The 15765-nt window shown below is 45.4% G+C and overlaps 2 protein-coding genes and 1 long non-coding RNA gene across 3 annotated transcripts; 1 reads left to right on the forward strand and 2 right to left on the reverse strand.

Moving 5' to 3' along the window:
• The first annotated feature begins 1794 nt into the window (after positions 1 to 1794).
• sass6 (SAS-6 centriolar assembly protein) lies at positions 1795 to 10530 on the forward strand. The gene is made up of 15 exons (XM_011614413.2): positions 1795 to 1987; positions 2152 to 2209; positions 2427 to 2506; positions 2574 to 2678; positions 3460 to 3628; positions 3734 to 3811; positions 4743 to 4862; positions 4948 to 5139; positions 6287 to 6481; positions 6551 to 6640; positions 6764 to 6943; positions 7761 to 7842; positions 7988 to 8082; positions 8174 to 8268; positions 10019 to 10530. Exons 1-15 carry the CDS (start codon positions 1926 to 1928, stop codon positions 10305 to 10307), a joined length of 1890 nt encoding a protein of 629 aa, XP_011612715.1. The 5' UTR covers positions 1795 to 1925; the 3' UTR covers positions 10308 to 10530.
• LOC115247168 (uncharacterized) lies at positions 6416 to 7754 on the reverse strand. Its single transcript, XR_003886220.1, has 4 exons — positions 7587 to 7754; positions 6931 to 7175; positions 6651 to 6805; positions 6416 to 6554 (listed from the first exon to the last, which is right to left on the reverse strand). It is a non-coding gene; the product is annotated as an uncharacterized lncRNA (long non-coding RNA).
• On the reverse strand, positions 10297 to 15239 carry ahsg1 (alpha-2-HS-glycoprotein 1). Its single transcript, XM_029827842.1, has 7 exons — positions 14997 to 15239; positions 14283 to 14393; positions 14117 to 14201; positions 13360 to 13529; positions 12343 to 12459; positions 11326 to 11403; positions 10297 to 11216 (listed from the first exon to the last, which is right to left on the reverse strand). Exons 1-7 carry the CDS (start codon positions 15192 to 15194, stop codon positions 10839 to 10841), a joined length of 1137 nt encoding a protein of 378 aa, XP_029683702.1. The 5' UTR covers positions 15195 to 15239; the 3' UTR covers positions 10297 to 10838.
• Between the last annotated feature and the right edge of the window lie 526 nt (positions 15240 to 15765).

The raw sequence follows: 15765 nt of genomic DNA on the forward strand, positions 1-15765 counted from the left end.
TGCAGGTGAAGCTGCTTTAGAGCTGTGGGACACAAATGCTGGAGCTAGTGGAGGATGAAGGGATCTCCAGAAAGATAAGCATGAAACACTCTCTTCCATATTTAAAGCCATAGCATTTGATTATTTTCAGTTTTTACAATTTGAGAGTGGAAAAGGTAAAGAAGGAGAACCCCAGGAGATCTGAGCCTTCAGATATTAGAAGCATCAGACCTTCATCAGCCTGTTAGGGTCATGGGTCAAAGTTCATCAGATGCTAATTTCAAAGCTTGATTAATACCCAACAATCAGCAGCCCTGGGTTCCTCTCAGCAGCCCTCAAGATCCTTGAAGATGAAAATGATGGATGTCCACCACAGGAGAAGACTGTAAGAAGACAGACCTTCACAAATAGGAGCTTCATGGAAGAGTCACTAGAAGAAAACCTCTCCTGCATCCTCACCACCACACCCAACATCAGAAGTTTGCTAAAGAAGATCCTGACCAGCCTGAAGCATTTAGGAATCAAGCCCAGTTTCCTGACCTAAACCTCATTGGACATCTGAGGACAGACCTGAGAGGAGCAGACGGCCCAGGAACCTGACAGAACTGAAGACTTTGGTGAGGAAGAATGGAGCAAAATCCCTCCAACAAGACCTGAAAGACTCTTGGCTGCTACAGAAGCCTTTACAAGCTGTGATACTGGCCACAGGGGGGCGCTGCCGGGCAATAACAGAAGGGCACTGCTAGTCACCAACAGGGGGCGCTGCTGGGCACCGACAGGAGGCGCTGCTAGTCACCAACAGGGGGCACTGCTAGTCACCAACAGGGGGCGCTGCTAGTCACCAACAGGGGGCGCTGCTGGGTACCAACTGCTGTATACTGTTGGTTTAAAATATTTTAAATGACCTTTTTTATTAATTTTGAAACACTTATTTATAATGTATAGACCCCCTCTGCTGAAACTGGATTTGAAAAAATGGCCACGACTTAGTTACGTGACAAGATGATTCACCTTCACTAGAGGGATGTGGAGCTGTCGGTTTTAAAGTTATACCATTTGTAATTCAGGAATAAAGGTAGCTTAATTATAACCTGCCGTGAGGATGCTGTTTTCCTATGCAACTTTCAATCTAATCCAGCCAAACAATGATGCAGATTCCATATAGCTTTAACTTATTGTAAGTATCAACATGTCAAATATACTTATGTCCATAGTACCATAGTACTGCCTATGGTTTAGGCCTTCCAGCTGTTGGTTGATGAAACCTATGACTTTCTGGACATCATCGTATTCCTTGTGATTATTTTGAGAACCTGGATTTAGTGCACCTTTTTAAGAATAACTCCATATCTAACTGCAAAGTGACCTAAATAAAAATACAATGGTATCAATTCAAACTTGTCCATGTTAACAACCAGCAGTCTCTGCATGGAAATGAGTGCATTATCTCATGGCCATACTTTATTGTTTTTTAAATCCAATGTCACCTGAGGGTCTCTGTAATAATGATGAATAATAATCTTTTTTATTTTTTACTTGTCCTGTTCATCAGCTTGGTCATTCGAGTGGATTATGGATTTTAATATATAGATTTTTAATATACCTTCTCCCTTTTCTGACTGTGTTGGAAAAACTGTCAGACCTACCAAACATGATGAATCAGTTGTAATCAGTCATAACTTTTCACTGGTCTTTGTGGTCAGGATCAGCTCCTGTAGTTACCAGCTCCGGCCACCAACTTGTGGTCGCATGCTGGTTCCCCTCCCGGCCAGCAGGGGGCAGTAAAGAGCGCCGCGTTTCCGAACTTGACAAGATGCTTCCTGTTTCCGTTTCTAGTGTCATTCGGTTGGCGGGTGACAAAGCGCCAAATCCAAAGTTACTAATAAAATATTATTACGGCAAGCGATTCGCTTTGCTGCATCAAACACCTCTTATCTACTGAAAACATGGAGGAGCTTTTCAGCAAAGTATTACAAATAAGCGTGAGGTGCAGAGACAGCGAGGAAAGGTAAGAGTCGTTACAGACAGTCACATCATACTTGCTGATTTATCATCTCAGTGAACAGGTCAAAAAAGTCTAACCTTCGGTGTCCAGCCCGCTGTGTCCCTGCTGTCTGAGAGCATTTATCACTGTAGATCGTATTCTTAGTTGATAATACCTATATTTTACAGAAAAACAAGCATCCGTATCTCCATTGACCTCCATGTAACAAGTCCAGTTCACAAAAGAGTGAGTAATTTTGACACTTTTTGGTTGCTTGTTTGTCTCTACTAGCAGCAGCGTCCACATTTACACAGTCGCCAATAGATTTAAGAAAAAGAGCCACTTTTTTCAGCAGGAGTGGACTAAACCCATTCAGTCCCATTCTCTTAATTTAAAGGTTGTATTTAAAGGTTTGCTCACTCCATTGTGGATCTGAGACACCCGTCGTCTTTGTTTCTCTCAGGATCTTCGAGTAAAACTGACAGATGATAAAGACCCCTTTTTTCTCTTCAAACTCTCTATATCAGAGGAGGATTTTCAGAGGTATGTCTAGATAAACCTACAGGATGGGCATTGCTGCCACACTGTCACTGACTTTCTTTCGTCCTAGTTTAAAAGTCCAACAGGGTCTCCTGGTGGATTTTGCATCCTTTCCTCAGAAGTTCATTGACCTGCTTAATCTCTGCTATTCGGAACAAGAGTCAGAAAACCCGAGGTAAGACTTGAAAATCCTGATGACTGGCCAGCGCGTCCTGGTGTGTATCAGGATTGTTCAGCATTGAGTGACAGTAAATCTGTACTTCCTCATATGTTGGACAGTTGTGAGTTAGGGCAGCATTTAAACATACAGGTTACATGGATTGGCAGATTTCCAGGGCTTGAGTTCCATCTCCTCCTACATCAGGTTTTTAGTTCTGCCACTATCGACCTGTTGGTCTCACCCTTGCAGAGATCACCTGGGGGCAATAGATGTTTGCTGTTGTATTATAAACACACCTATATCTGTGCTACACGGCGCCCTAATTCTGGAGCAACTGGGGACCACGTCGTCACCCACAGATACGAGAGCTCCTGCAACGTCCCAGACGTTGTATGCCACCCGTCCTGGGTTCACTACACACATAATAAATATCAAGACGAGACATTATCTCATTCTATTTGATTATTCTTGTTGCTCTAAATGCAGCAAGACTATCAGCTGAGTGGAGGGTGAACAGACCTGGTGATGAAACCACATTAAAACAGCGAAGCAGCAATAAACACAATATCAGATGGCTGTTGCTGCCAACGATAGGTGGTCTGAAACCAGAATGGCACTTGGCTTTAATGAAGAAGAGGAAACTACGAAGGCCGGGCACGTATTTGTGAGCGTCTGTGTGTCACCACCATACCTCCAAATATCAGGCTTTAGAGCAGAGAACTTTAGAAGCCGAGAGCCTGTTTTAGTTTGCGCAGCTGCAACTAGGTGCTCAGGCTTCCGTGTTGTGTTCCCACAGGTTCCTTCTGCACATCTCATGTCAGTCGTCAGTGCTGGATGGCCCCGTTGCCCTCAGTGTGGTGGAGACAAACGCTTTCAAACACCTGAACCACTTGTCTCTACGGTTGGTTCAAGGCTCCGACAAAGAGATTAAAGAATATCTTGCCCTGTGTCTCTCATCTCTAAAGGTTCCCACATCTCCGTTTATTCATTAAAAGCACAATTTTGTGTTACAATTTAAATCGTTTCGAGTGTCCCAATAGACTGAGCAAGTTTACATCCCGTTGTTTCAGGCTGAAAAGCAGTTGCTGGAGCAGAACCTCCAGAAGACTGAAGACAACCTGTCCAGGCAGTTGTCTTATGCTCAACAGGTGAGTCTTGTGTCACAGAACCCACCAACTGGCCTGTTGACAACGACACTTTCCATGTTTCCCACACGTCTTCCACGTGTATTCCTTTGCATTAAAATCATGGTTAGCATCTAGAAGCACCAGAGCCTGCAATGAGGAAGATGGCCACGCTGGCGGAAGGACCGTTGGGAAGCCTTCTGCAAATGTTAGAGAACGTTTCTGAAACCTTCCTGTTACGTCTGTGATGACTGCAGACGCCCTCCTGCAGGTGGTGGAGGAGGAGAGACGGAGGGATAAACTGTGCAGCCACAGTTTACAGATGTGCTATTGCAGATATGCTGTTCAGCGTGTGTAGCTAAAGCTGGGGAGAGGTTCACACATCTAGAACCATGGAGAAAGAGGAAGCAGTTGGGTGGGTCCTGTTGTTCTCTCCAGCCTAATGCAGCCTTGCTAATCTGATGCTAATCTGATAATCCTGCACTGCAGGCGTTAATATAACTCTAATAATGGATGGCTGTAGCCTTATTATTCACTCGTTTCAAGTATAATTTTAAAAAGGGAGAGGACGTCCGGCACTGAATAGTTTGGAATTAAATCAATAAAGAATTAAAGGAGTTCTGCTTTAGATAAACAAATGCATGGACTGATTGATTCTCAGTCTTCCACACATGGAAAAAATGTGAAGGACAGACCTGCTCGGTACCATATATGGATCAAATATGGTACAATGAGGGTTTCTGTTCCCGTGGAAACGCCTCAGCTTTGTTAGGGTTGAGCTGCACGTCTCCACAGCAGAAAGCACAGCACCGAATTGTTTTTCTGATCTTGAAAATGACAGGAATGTGCAAATGTTAGTCATGGAGAAGGGTGCACATTTTGAGAGGGTTGGTGAGTGTGATCCAAGTACAGAGCCCTGAGGGACACTCGTTCATCCTAACAAATTCTCTCGCAGACGTTAACTGAGAAGACCAAAGAACTGGAGAAACTGCGCTCCGAGTGGACGAGCCAGAGCAGCCATCTGTCCAGCCGCCATTCTCAGGAGCTCCAGTCGGAAAGAGAAAAGGCCTCAGAGGCAAGTCGGGCCGTCGTGAAAATGTTCACACGTTCCCGTGTCACAACTTTGTGTGCATCACGCTGTCCGTGCTGGCTTCCTCCAGTTACAGAGCAGACTCCAGCAGCAGAACGAGCAGCTGCGCCACGAGCTGGAGAACGCTCACAGGAAGAGCAGCCAGCAGCTGCAGAGCAGGCTGACCGAGGCGGAGTCGTCCTGCAGAGAGCTGACGGAGAGGAAGTACAAGAACGAGTCTGTCATCAGAGACCTGAAGATTAAGCTGGTGGGAGCGGAGGAGGTGAGCTCACAACAGGCCTGGGTGGAGCACCAACTGGGTCTGAGCAGCAGCAGCTCAGGGTTCCTTGTGCATGTACCCAGCAGTTCTAGGGTTCCTCTTTAGGAACGAGAACTTATATTAGTTATTTGACTCAATCTTTATTTATATAGCGTCTGTTACGATCAAAATTGTTTCTAGGCGCTTTCCAGAATCCCAGGGCCTGACCCCAAACAAGCAACAGTGGCAAGGAAAAACTCCCCTTTAACAGGAAGAAACCTTGAGCAGGACCAGGGTCATGTAGGGGGACCCTCCTGCTGATGGTCGGCTGGGTAGAGAGAGAGAGGAGAGGGGGGAGGACGGGTAGAGGAGAGGAGAGAATAAGTAGAGCATAGAAATACATACAGAAATATACACTATATAACACTATATATATATAAAATAAGCTGCCAGTAGAGTTGAGTTGAGTGGGTCAGCGGGGTTGGAGGTCCGTAGATTGGCATGCAGCTCTGAAGGCGGCGATACCTGTAGATGAATAAGGGGGGGGGGGGACTACACAAGAAATAACATCACTAGTCTACTTGGTGAGGAGAGGAGACCATGACCCAGTGGGGTGACAGAGGCCTGTCAGGTGATCATGTTTCCGGACCCCGGCAGCCTTGGCCTATAGCAGCATAGCTAAGATGTGACCTAACGATTAGACGACCCCCTAAGTATGATAATTTGTCTGTCTATAATAGTAACTGGAACTACAGAGTTAGTGACAAAAAGCTTTTTCAAAGAGGTAGGTTTTAAGTCTGATCTTAAAAGTAGAGATGGAGTCAGCCTCCCGTACCTGGACAGGGAGCTGGTTCTACAGCAGGGGGGCCTGGTAGCTAAATGCTCGGCCCCCCATTCTACTCCTAGAGACTCTGGGGACCACAAGTAGACCAGCATTCTGAGAGCTAACCCTACTGTATGAAGAGGGAACGACATGAGCAAACTGGTATCTATCAGATAAATACGATCTAAACCAGTCTAGTGCTGTCCCTTTAATCCCAATCACATGTTCCAGTCTATGTAACAGGATGCTGTGATCAACTGTATCAAAAGCAGCACTGAGATCCAGCAGAACCAGCATAGAAACCAGTCTGTTGCCTTGGAAACAATGAAGTGGTTAATGTGTGTTCAGGAGTGCCAGCGTGTGAAGCAGCAGCTTCTCTCTCTGAGGAGGGAGAACGGTACCCTGGACACAGAGGTGCATGAGAAGGAGCGCTTGGTCAACCAGCTGCAAATGAAGGTGGCGGTTCTGGAGCAGGAGGTCAAAGATAAAGAGCAGCTCATGCGCCGCACCAAGGAGGTCCTGGAGGCTGCGCAGCAACAGAAGGTCACAGCCCTGATTAGAGCAACAGCATCAACAGATCGCCACGCTCATCACTTCTCAATCTTTCTGTAGGAATCTGTTGAGGAAAATGTCGAAAGTAAAGAAGTTCAGATTAAAAAGCTTGAAGCCACAGTGAAATCACTGTCTGAGGAGCTGATTAAGGTTGGTTTACCAGTTCACCAGGTGGGCTGTATCAAATCTATATAATCTGTTGGCTGCAAATGAGCCTCCTTCACCGGTGAGTGGTCTGAAACTGAAGCTGCGTCTTGTGTCCCAATTGTGCAGGGTAACGGCATCATAAAGAAGCTGCAGGCAGAAGTTCGTGCTCTAGTTGGAAAAATCAAAGTTAAAAACACTGTGACCGTGTCTCAGGAGAGGGTCCTTAAGGACACATCAGACAAACTGCAGGTGGTTGAAAAGGAGCTGGAGAGCACTCAGAAGCAGCTTCTCACCAAGGACGAGCAGGTACGTTGAACCAGGCCTGTTCCTAGACGCCACTGAGAGCTCTGAGCTCTGATCATCTGGCTCAAGGGAGCTTGCAGAGTATGCAGGGTCCAAGGATAGAACCAATGACCTTTGTGTCTCTGGCGTGACCACGGTGCCTCCGGTCCCTTCAATTAGAACAGGGGTGTCCAAACTCTTTGCAAAGAGGGCCAGATTTGATAACGTGAAGATGCCCGGGGGCCAGTAGATCCTTCTGATGTTTTTTTAACCAGAAAAGTTACATGCAAATATACACTATTATAAAACAATTTTCATTGTCACAATTCTCTTTATTTTTCAAATGGCAGTGTAACCAAATATAAGCCACTCAGGCAGACGTGAACAACTTTTAAAACACAATTCTGCCTTTAATTCATATCTGGAGAGTCAGATAACATTGAACACTGAACTGTATGGAATACCTTAAATTTCCATGAGTTTGATAAATGTAATGCAAAGTTGTCTGTTATCATTCAAGTTTAAAACAAGTAAATTTTGCTCTTGTCTTTTACAAGATCTACAAGAAAGGAGGAATTACATTTTAGTGATTTATTTATTCTGTTAGTGCCAGCGGGCCATAAATAATACATTGTAAGACTGAAGTTGCGGCCGTATGAAATCTTACCGCGGGCTGTGATTGGCCCCCGGGCCGGACTTTGGACATGCCTGAATTAGAACCTTCCCTGTAGAGTGCCTTGCTCTCAAAGTGGGGGGTCCAAGAATCTTTCAGAGCTTCTCCTGTTAAAGCTGGTAAAGGTTCTTTCTCTGAATTAGCTTCTGTTCTAATCTTGTTCTGCAGGTTTTAAAGCTGAAAGAACAGTTGGAGACGACATTACAGAAGTTAAATGAAAGTAAGGAGGTGTTGAAAACCAACGAGAATGGTAAGACCTCCTCTATTTCTTGACCTCCAGGATTCTTGATGTTAATTAAAGATAAATTCAACTGATTCACAGAAGAATCAGTCTTTCTCATGTGTTGGTGTGACTGGAGTTTTGGGGAATTGTGAGATTCTTTTTCCTCCCACAGTTATAAACTGGCTGAACAAACAGCTGAATGAGAAGCAGCTGTCCATAACAACGCCAAAGCCTTTGGACAATCCTCCCTTATTAACAGGACTGAGGGTAAAACATCTTTGCCTGCTGTTGCACGACCCAATAACGGTGCCTTTAAAGTGATACTATCCTTTTGAAACTTGGACTTTTCCACTTCCAGGCGCAGTTTTATCCGCAGCCAATCAAAGCTGGTGCTCCTGTGACGCTTTCTGATGTCTCAACTGCTGAGCAGCCAACGGTGCAACCAGGCAAAAGGCAGGAGTGGCTTTTTTCTTTCCACGTGCCCAAAATACTTCTCACTCTCATCCCCCCAACGAGTCATTAATTTTCTTTTGTTTCAATATTTTGCGCTCATTTTTCACATACAGTGGGACCTCTACTTACAAACGTCTCTACATGCGAACTTTTCAGGTTACGAAGCGTCAACCGGAAAATATTTCCTCTTGTTACGAAAGAAATTTCAGGATACGCAGGTCAAAAATATGCTACCGCTGCAACTTGCAGCTCGCAGAGTTTAGCGAACACAAACTTGCTTGTAGCTGCTCTGCCATTGGCTATTGCCTAGCATTTTTCTGTCATCCCATTGGCTAGGAGGGACGTCAATCTGTACAAGTTTGTGTGTATCCCAGCGTCGCCTTCGTTTCACTTTTGTTAATTGTGGGTGTTCGTATGTTTGCCCATTAGATGGCGGTGTTACCACAAGTGTTGGCCAACGTAAGATTAGCCTGTAATAAAGTTCATTTTGTTCCTGGAGAAGCCTTGCACTGAATTCCTACACTTACTGTGCGGTAATCTAATTGTAACATGTATTTGTTACATGTTTTGATGTATTTTTATGATTTATGAAACAAAATATGTCCAAATTTTTGGGGGCTTGGAACGGATTTGGGCATTTACATGGAAAACGCGTCTCTACTTACGTAATTTTCAGGTTACGAAACAACTTCTGGAACTAATTAAATTCGTAAGTAGAGGTCTCACTGTAGTTACCAGACTTCACATTAGTTGGTGTTCGGTGTAATACCGAGACTGACCAGTGGGAGACGCCAAAGCGCCCACACTGATGTGCTTGATCGGCAGCGTTTCTGCCTCTCTCGGGACAAGCAACTTAATAAAGTATGTAAAGTAACAGTAGGATGAGGACCGGACCTTCTCAAATACTGGACTAACCTGTAACTGGTACAGTCCAGTTTAGTGTCATTGGTAATGGTGAGTGTCTGCTGTAGCAATACTCTATGCCTTGTATATATCTCTAAGAGAGACGAGACGAGTGTATCCTTTCTATTGTTTTAATCACACACACGAGTACTCCGCAAGCATGTAAAACATACCACCAAAAGGGGAATGGGCGTTACCCTAAATGTGTCCCTAGTAGTTACCAACATCGGCACATTAGTTCCACTTATTGGTTCCTACCAATATTCCTACATCTGCCAAAAGGAACACTCAAAACATTGAAGAGAGTTGTACTGTACATATATTGTACTGCAATTTAATACAAAAAGTATTTTATGCTGGTGGAGGGTGTCTTAACTGAACATTCAACAGTTGTTAAGAACAGGTTGTCTACATGTTTGGTGAATGTTGGGGTCACGTCCACCCGTCCTTCAGCTCCCCTTTGCCTGCTTCCTTCTTTAGCAACCCATTTATGTAGCCCTGAACCCAAATACATCAAGTGATTCTTAGAGTCCAACTGAGCAACTGGTTTGTGACAGGAAAAAGCTCATCTTGGAGACAACAGAGACCAATGTACGCATTACTAGCTAACTTAGCATCTTGCTAGTTAGCGTTAGCTTGTAAAGTCACACACTTAACCCAATTAGCTGCCTGCAGTGTGACTCACCTGCGTGACCCTACCAGCCCTTATCCAACTGGACATCCATGTGCTTCAGCCAGTGCTGGCTGAAGTCTACCTAAAATACAATCATACTGTTGGATATAAGGGCGAAGAAGAAGTGAAAGAAAAGGTTTTTCTGTCTCAGCTCTTGTATGTTTCTGTCCTCAGAGGAGAATGTGCCGGTCTGGATTCTAAATACTTCAGCAGGAGAGACGACAGCGTTCCCCTCTACGGGCTGCCATCGAACCAGCTTCACAGAGGTAATCCCATGTTTTGTTATTTCAGATTTCACCTTCCCACATCAGCTAAGATAGAAGGCTCATTTATGGTGACTTTAATACATCCTTCTGTCTGGGACCAACCAGTTGGCACCACTCAGGAGTTCTTAGTCTCTTTTAATATATTTATATTAATTAAGAAGCATAAATCAGATGAACAGTCTTGCGTTCAGCTTTGATTGACAGATTTCTTTATTTGTTGTTTTGATTTCAGAGTTTCCTCCCCAGACAAAGTCAGCCGTAAGTTCTGCTTATTTCTCTTCATGACGTCGGCCTGAGATGCTGCTGCCAGAGGAAACATCAGATCTTTACTGTAATTGTGTGAATATGCTTTTGTTTGGTGGTTGTGAGGCCCTGCATGGTGGGGAATCCAGTCCCCTTCACCACTTTCAGCCTCCACCATCGTTCCCATTTTCTATTGTGGATTGTTTCTGGTAATAAAGTTGATTATTTATTAGCAGCTCTTCAGTGTTGGTGCTGTTTTACCATGGTTGTTACTTTGTATTTTACAGCTCTGCCAATGTTCTGAGTCTTGGCCCTACTCTGTGAGAGCTCTAATGCTCCTACATTCATTCAATTAAAAAGCTTCAGTTCACTTCAGAGAACATCAGCACTTCAACCATTCATTCTTTAGAATTTCATTTTTAATGACATTTTGTCATAGGGTCTTTTTTTTGTACGGGTTATCAAACATTTGAAATGGAAGCCTTCTATTTCTTCGGGCCGAGTGGCATACAGCCAGGTCCCGGCATTGGGAGGACACGACGTTGAGGCCAGGGGCAGATGGGGTGGAGGGCTGGGTCGGCACGAGTCATCGGAGGGAAGCAATGGAAGCGAGGGAAGGGAGGTCGGTGAAGGTGCTTTTCCTGGGTTGGAGGGGGTCTCTGTGGAGGACCGTGACCGTGACCGTGGGCAGGGGGGGCAGGGGGACCGTGACCGTGGGCAGGGGGGGCAGGGGGACCATGACTGTGGGCAGGGGGACCATGACCGTGGGCAGGGGGACCGTGGGGAGGGGGGACAGGAACACAGTTTGACGGAAATGGCGGACAAATGGGCTCCTGCTCACCAGGACCCAGGACGTCTGTGTTCTGTCAGGATAAAGAATATCTGCTAAATGAACTCTGAATACATCCGATATATAATCTGCGTAACATTCTGCATGAAGCAGATGAACAAAAGGGCTGAAGGTGGACTCACCTTTGCGGGGTAGAATTCACACTCAACTGAATAAAGTCCGTTCATTTGGGAATAAGATGAACGGCAGAAAGCATGTTCCTGTAGAGACACCAGCATGGAGAAAATGTTTAATCCTAAACTTACAAAAGCTCTTCCAAAAGTCCAGGTAACTTCACAAGACCTCGAAGAGCTTGCGGGACCTGGATGAATGAAGCCTTCAGGACTGCTTTGTCTGCCCTGATTTCATGGATAAATCCTGACCGGTCCCAGTACAGAACCTTGTGGAACTCCAACTCTAACACAAACGAACTGGTATCTACTGTATTTTATGAATATGATCTGAACCAGTCTCTGTAACAGGATGCTGTGATCAAATGTATCAAAAGCAGCACTGAGGTCCAGCAGAACCAGCTTATAGACCAGTCCATGATCTGAAGCTATAAGAAGATCATTAGTAATTTTAATAAGTGCTGTTTCTGTGCTGTGACGAGCTCTAAAGCGTGACTGAAACATCTCAAACAGGCTGTTCCTCTGCAGGTGCTCCAGTAACTGAGTCACCACCACCTTCTCAAGAACTTTAGAGATAAAAGGAAGGTTGGATATCGGCCTATAATTTGCTAATACGTCAGGATCACTTTAGAGGTCGTCAGCTTGTTGGCCACACAACATGTCAGCTGGTAGGGAGGCATTATTACTGTTAACAGCGATGAAGCTGAGGAAGTCTTCGCTATGAACAGAAGGTGCGACTCCACCAGGACTCTGTGAGTAGGCAGTTGTAGCCTGTTTATAATCCACCGGCCGGAACAAACAACTGTCTTCAGACATGATATAAAGTCATTTTCAGCACCTATACAAATATTAAAGTCATCCATATGAATGACTTTATCTCCTCTGTCAGACAGAAGCTCACATTTTTGTTGGAGCTTATATATTAATATTAATATTAATATTACGAAAATTCAGCAGGAAAACCAAACAAAAACAACAAACATGCATGGAAATCCGGTTGCGGAGGTTTGGACATGGAGGCGTACTCACAGCTCTGTCAGGACACATGGGTTTACAGGCTTCGTGCATGATCCTGGACTCTCTAGGGCAAGGGGTCTCCACCAGAGTAAACTCTGCGTAATAGTGCATTCCTGCTGACATGATATACTGATACACACACACACACACACACACACACACACACACGTTTAATCTAACATGACCCATTCTCACAGTCAGAAAACATTTAAATCCTTTCACTCTTTTCACATTTTGTCTTCTGGCTGTGTCATAAAATCAGAAAAGTCAAATATTCCATCAACAATTTACTGTTAATACTCAAAAAGGAACAAAAATTCAGGGTTTTTATTCAAAAAACTAAACTATTTCATTGACAGGAGAGTTGAGACCCCTTGTTGTGACGGTGCACCTTCACCTATCAGGCTCTTCCAGCTCTTAAGCTTTTGATCTTAGATGTTTCTACAGCACATCGACTGGTCTGGTTTGGAACGACAATAATATCAGACTGAAAACCAGAAGAGCTCAGAGGTAGATCCTGTGTCAGACTGAAAAAGAATCTTCATTCAGAAATGTCTTCAGAAGAACCTGATCCAGAAGAGACCAGGACCAAAGTTCACCCTCCAACAAGATGATGAGGCATAGCACAGCCGCAGCTGCTGGGCTCTCTGCTCCACCAGCCAGCCAGCCAGCTCAAAAACATCTGGACCTCATCGTAGGACCAGGGATCCACCCTACTCGTAGCCGATTTTTTATTGATTTTGTAAAATTAAGAAATACACCCCGTCGCTGTTGGAGGCGTTAAAAATGAGTTGGAGTTTTCTCAAAGCTCTCCTGACACGATGGTGACCTCGATCCTCTGACCAACCAGAGTACAGCCGAGGCCTGCGGGCTCTAACTCATGAAAGGGGGGAGGGGGAGTGGTCTGGACTCCTGTCAATGGAATATTTTGTTGGAAAAACACGTTTTCACAGTCCGTCCTCCTCAGCACAAGTGCTGTCATTAAAAAGTGGAAATTGTGTGTGTGTGTGTGTGTGTGTGTGTGTATACCGCAGTTTTAATCCGTCCCACTTCTTGCAGGACAAAGACGTGCTCATTGCTGGTATTCTTGTTAAATTCTGTCACAGCTTCACGGATGGATTTCAGTCCTTCTGGATCATTGAGGGGGACCAACGTGGGGCAGTCGGGGCAGATCCTCACCATCTCCAAATTAGTCAGTTCTAAACACACACGTGTACACCAGCAGTGTGAGGACAACTGCAGTTCAAGGTATCCAAATTACACATTTTTATCAGAGGAGACGGTTAAAGGCATAAATGCGTCTCCATTTTCTACATTTATGAAACAAGTGTAATAGAAATGGAAATAAATACAGGAACACAATCCTCCTGGTTGGGGACTCTGGACAGGATCACAGATCTCCTGACAACATCACACATGACTCTTTTGGTCAAATCAAAGATGAACCTCTACGTGACTGGTCACTTTGTAAACAGTTCTATTGACCTTTGACCTTTTCCAGATATTCCTGCCCTGAAAGAGTTACTGTAAGGCTCTGACCTTTGGTGCGTTGACAAAAGTGCCTGTCAACACAGGACCTGGACTGGAGCACAGAACATGTGAGTTGACCCTCACGAAATGTCCGGGAGACTTTTTTAAGTTGCGGAACTCTACATCCCAGAGCCAACACATGGGAGCTGAGTATCTTTTGCTAGGAGCGTCCCAAACTAATCACACAAACGCTTTTATGGCGAAATATGGCTCTGTAATATGTACACAGGCGTCAGGAAGCAGAAAACAAGCTGACCTTGTCGTGTCTCACAGGTGTACCTGGTGACTTTGGCATCGTTGTCCTTCACAGTTATCAGGACAGAGCAGTTGGCCACCACTGCCTGCACAGAAGAGACATTTGTCTTCACCGTCCCACCTGAGCAGCAGGTCAGCAGCATCAGAGGGTGGTGGTGGGGACTTACCCGCTCACCCAGGCTGCGTTCACGACACTCTTCAAAGTCTCTGGGGCTGATGGTGTGGCACGCCGTCTCCTTTAAGAACAGCTGCAACATGATGTCACAGCCGTTGTCGACCTGGACACGAAGCAGCAGCTGGATTATTCCGACACACACATCGGTTGGACATGTGCTGACTGGATGATCTGATGTCACCTCTGTCACCCCACTGGGTCCGGTCCTCTCCTCTCCTCTCCTCTCCTCTCTTCTCCTCTCCTCTCCTCTCCTCTCCTCTCCTCTCCTCTCCTCTCCTCTCCTCTCCTCTCCTCTCCTCTCCTCTCCTCTCCTACCTATCCTATCCTCTACCTCTCCTCCCCTTCTCCTCTCTCTCTACCCAGCCGACCATCAGCAGGAGGATCCCCCTACATGAGTCTGGTCCTGCTCAAGGTTTCTTCCTGTTAACGGGGAGTTTTTCCTTGCCACTGTTGCTTGTTGGGGGTAATTGATTGATTGATTGATTGATTTATTGATTGATTGATTGATGTGTAAAATGGAAAACTGAAGGATCTCCAGAGATGAGAAGGTCCTGCGGCCTCTTAAATGAAACCCTGATCTCAGAGTATGGTGACACCCCAGACTCAAAGATATTTACTGGCTAACAAATGGAGAATAAAGAGCATATTTGAGTCATCCTGAGGGAATTAGCAGCAGATAGAAGTGCTCCATCTACAGCCAACCTACCATTTTCAGGTCAACTTCAGTAACTTCATCGATCTTGAACTTGTAGCCATGGTCATGGTTCTCGTTGATATGGTGTATTGCCAGATGTCCAGCCGTAGCATTGTTGACTTCAGTGCAGGTCAAATTTTCCCGTACTGGAGCAGCACTGCATAGCTGCAGTACTGAAGAGAGCAGCGCCACACTCAGCAGCAATCTCATAGTGGACGGATGAGAAGATGAGACGCCGCGCCGCCTCACCGCCTTTATAGACATGGGACATTGCACAACGCTGGTTTCAACGTTTCAAGGAGAGCTTAGGTCAGCAAGCAAACAACAAACAAAGACTTTAAACTTGACTATTTATTTGGAAATATTTACTTTTGATGAGTTGCCTCATATCTCTGATTTGTTCCTTCTGTCCTAAGAAAAAGCCAACAAAGCAAACAGACAGGAACAACAAACAACAAAAACTGAAAAGCCCCCTCCCCCATGGCCCCACAAGAGATAATGAAGATGCAGAAAGAGATCATTTAACAGATCGCACTCCTCAGACCACCGTATTACAGTATCATAGTGGAGGGGTTTGCACCCCCCCCCCCCCCCCCTCCCCCTCCCAATGATCCTCAGTCCTCAGGCTTTAGGGCCTCCAAGGGGCCACCCAAGGTAAACCTCCTGGGTCCTGGTGACTGTTGAGGTGGAAGGTTGTGACCAGCACCAGTGGCGCCAACACCAGTGGCACCAGCACCAGTGGCAGCAGCACCAGCACCAGTACCAGCACCAGTGGCACCAG

The sequence above is a fragment of the Takifugu rubripes genome, chromosome 20 (assembly GCF_901000725.2).
Source record: "Takifugu rubripes chromosome 20, fTakRub1.2, whole genome shotgun sequence".
Lineage (NCBI taxonomy): Eukaryota > Metazoa > Chordata > Actinopteri > Tetraodontiformes > Tetraodontidae > Takifugu > Takifugu rubripes.

Coding starts and splice junctions, on each gene's coding strand:
- sass6 (XM_011614413.2), top strand. CDS start 1,926: ATGGAGGAGCTTTTCAGCAAAGTATTACAAATAAGCGTGAGGTGCAGA. Junction 2,210..2,426: donor CAAGTCCAGTTCACAAAAGA/GTGAGTAATTTT, acceptor TGTTTCTCTCAG/GATCTTCGAGTAAAACTGAC. Junction 6,641..6,763: donor TGTCTGAGGAGCTGATTAAG/GTTGGTTTACCA, acceptor CCAATTGTGCAG/GGTAACGGCATCATAAAGAA.
- ahsg1 (XM_029827842.1), bottom strand. CDS start 15,194: ATGAGATTGCTGCTGAGTGTGGCGCTGCTCTCTTCAGTACTGCAGCTA. Junction 14,202..14,282: donor AACGCAGCCTGGGTGAGCGG/GTAAGTCCCCAC, acceptor TCTTCTGTGCAG/GCAGTGGTGGCCAACTGCTC. Junction 12,460..13,359: donor TGGGACGGATTAAAACTGCG/GTATACACACAC, acceptor TGTGTGTATCAG/TATATCATGTCAGCAGGAAT.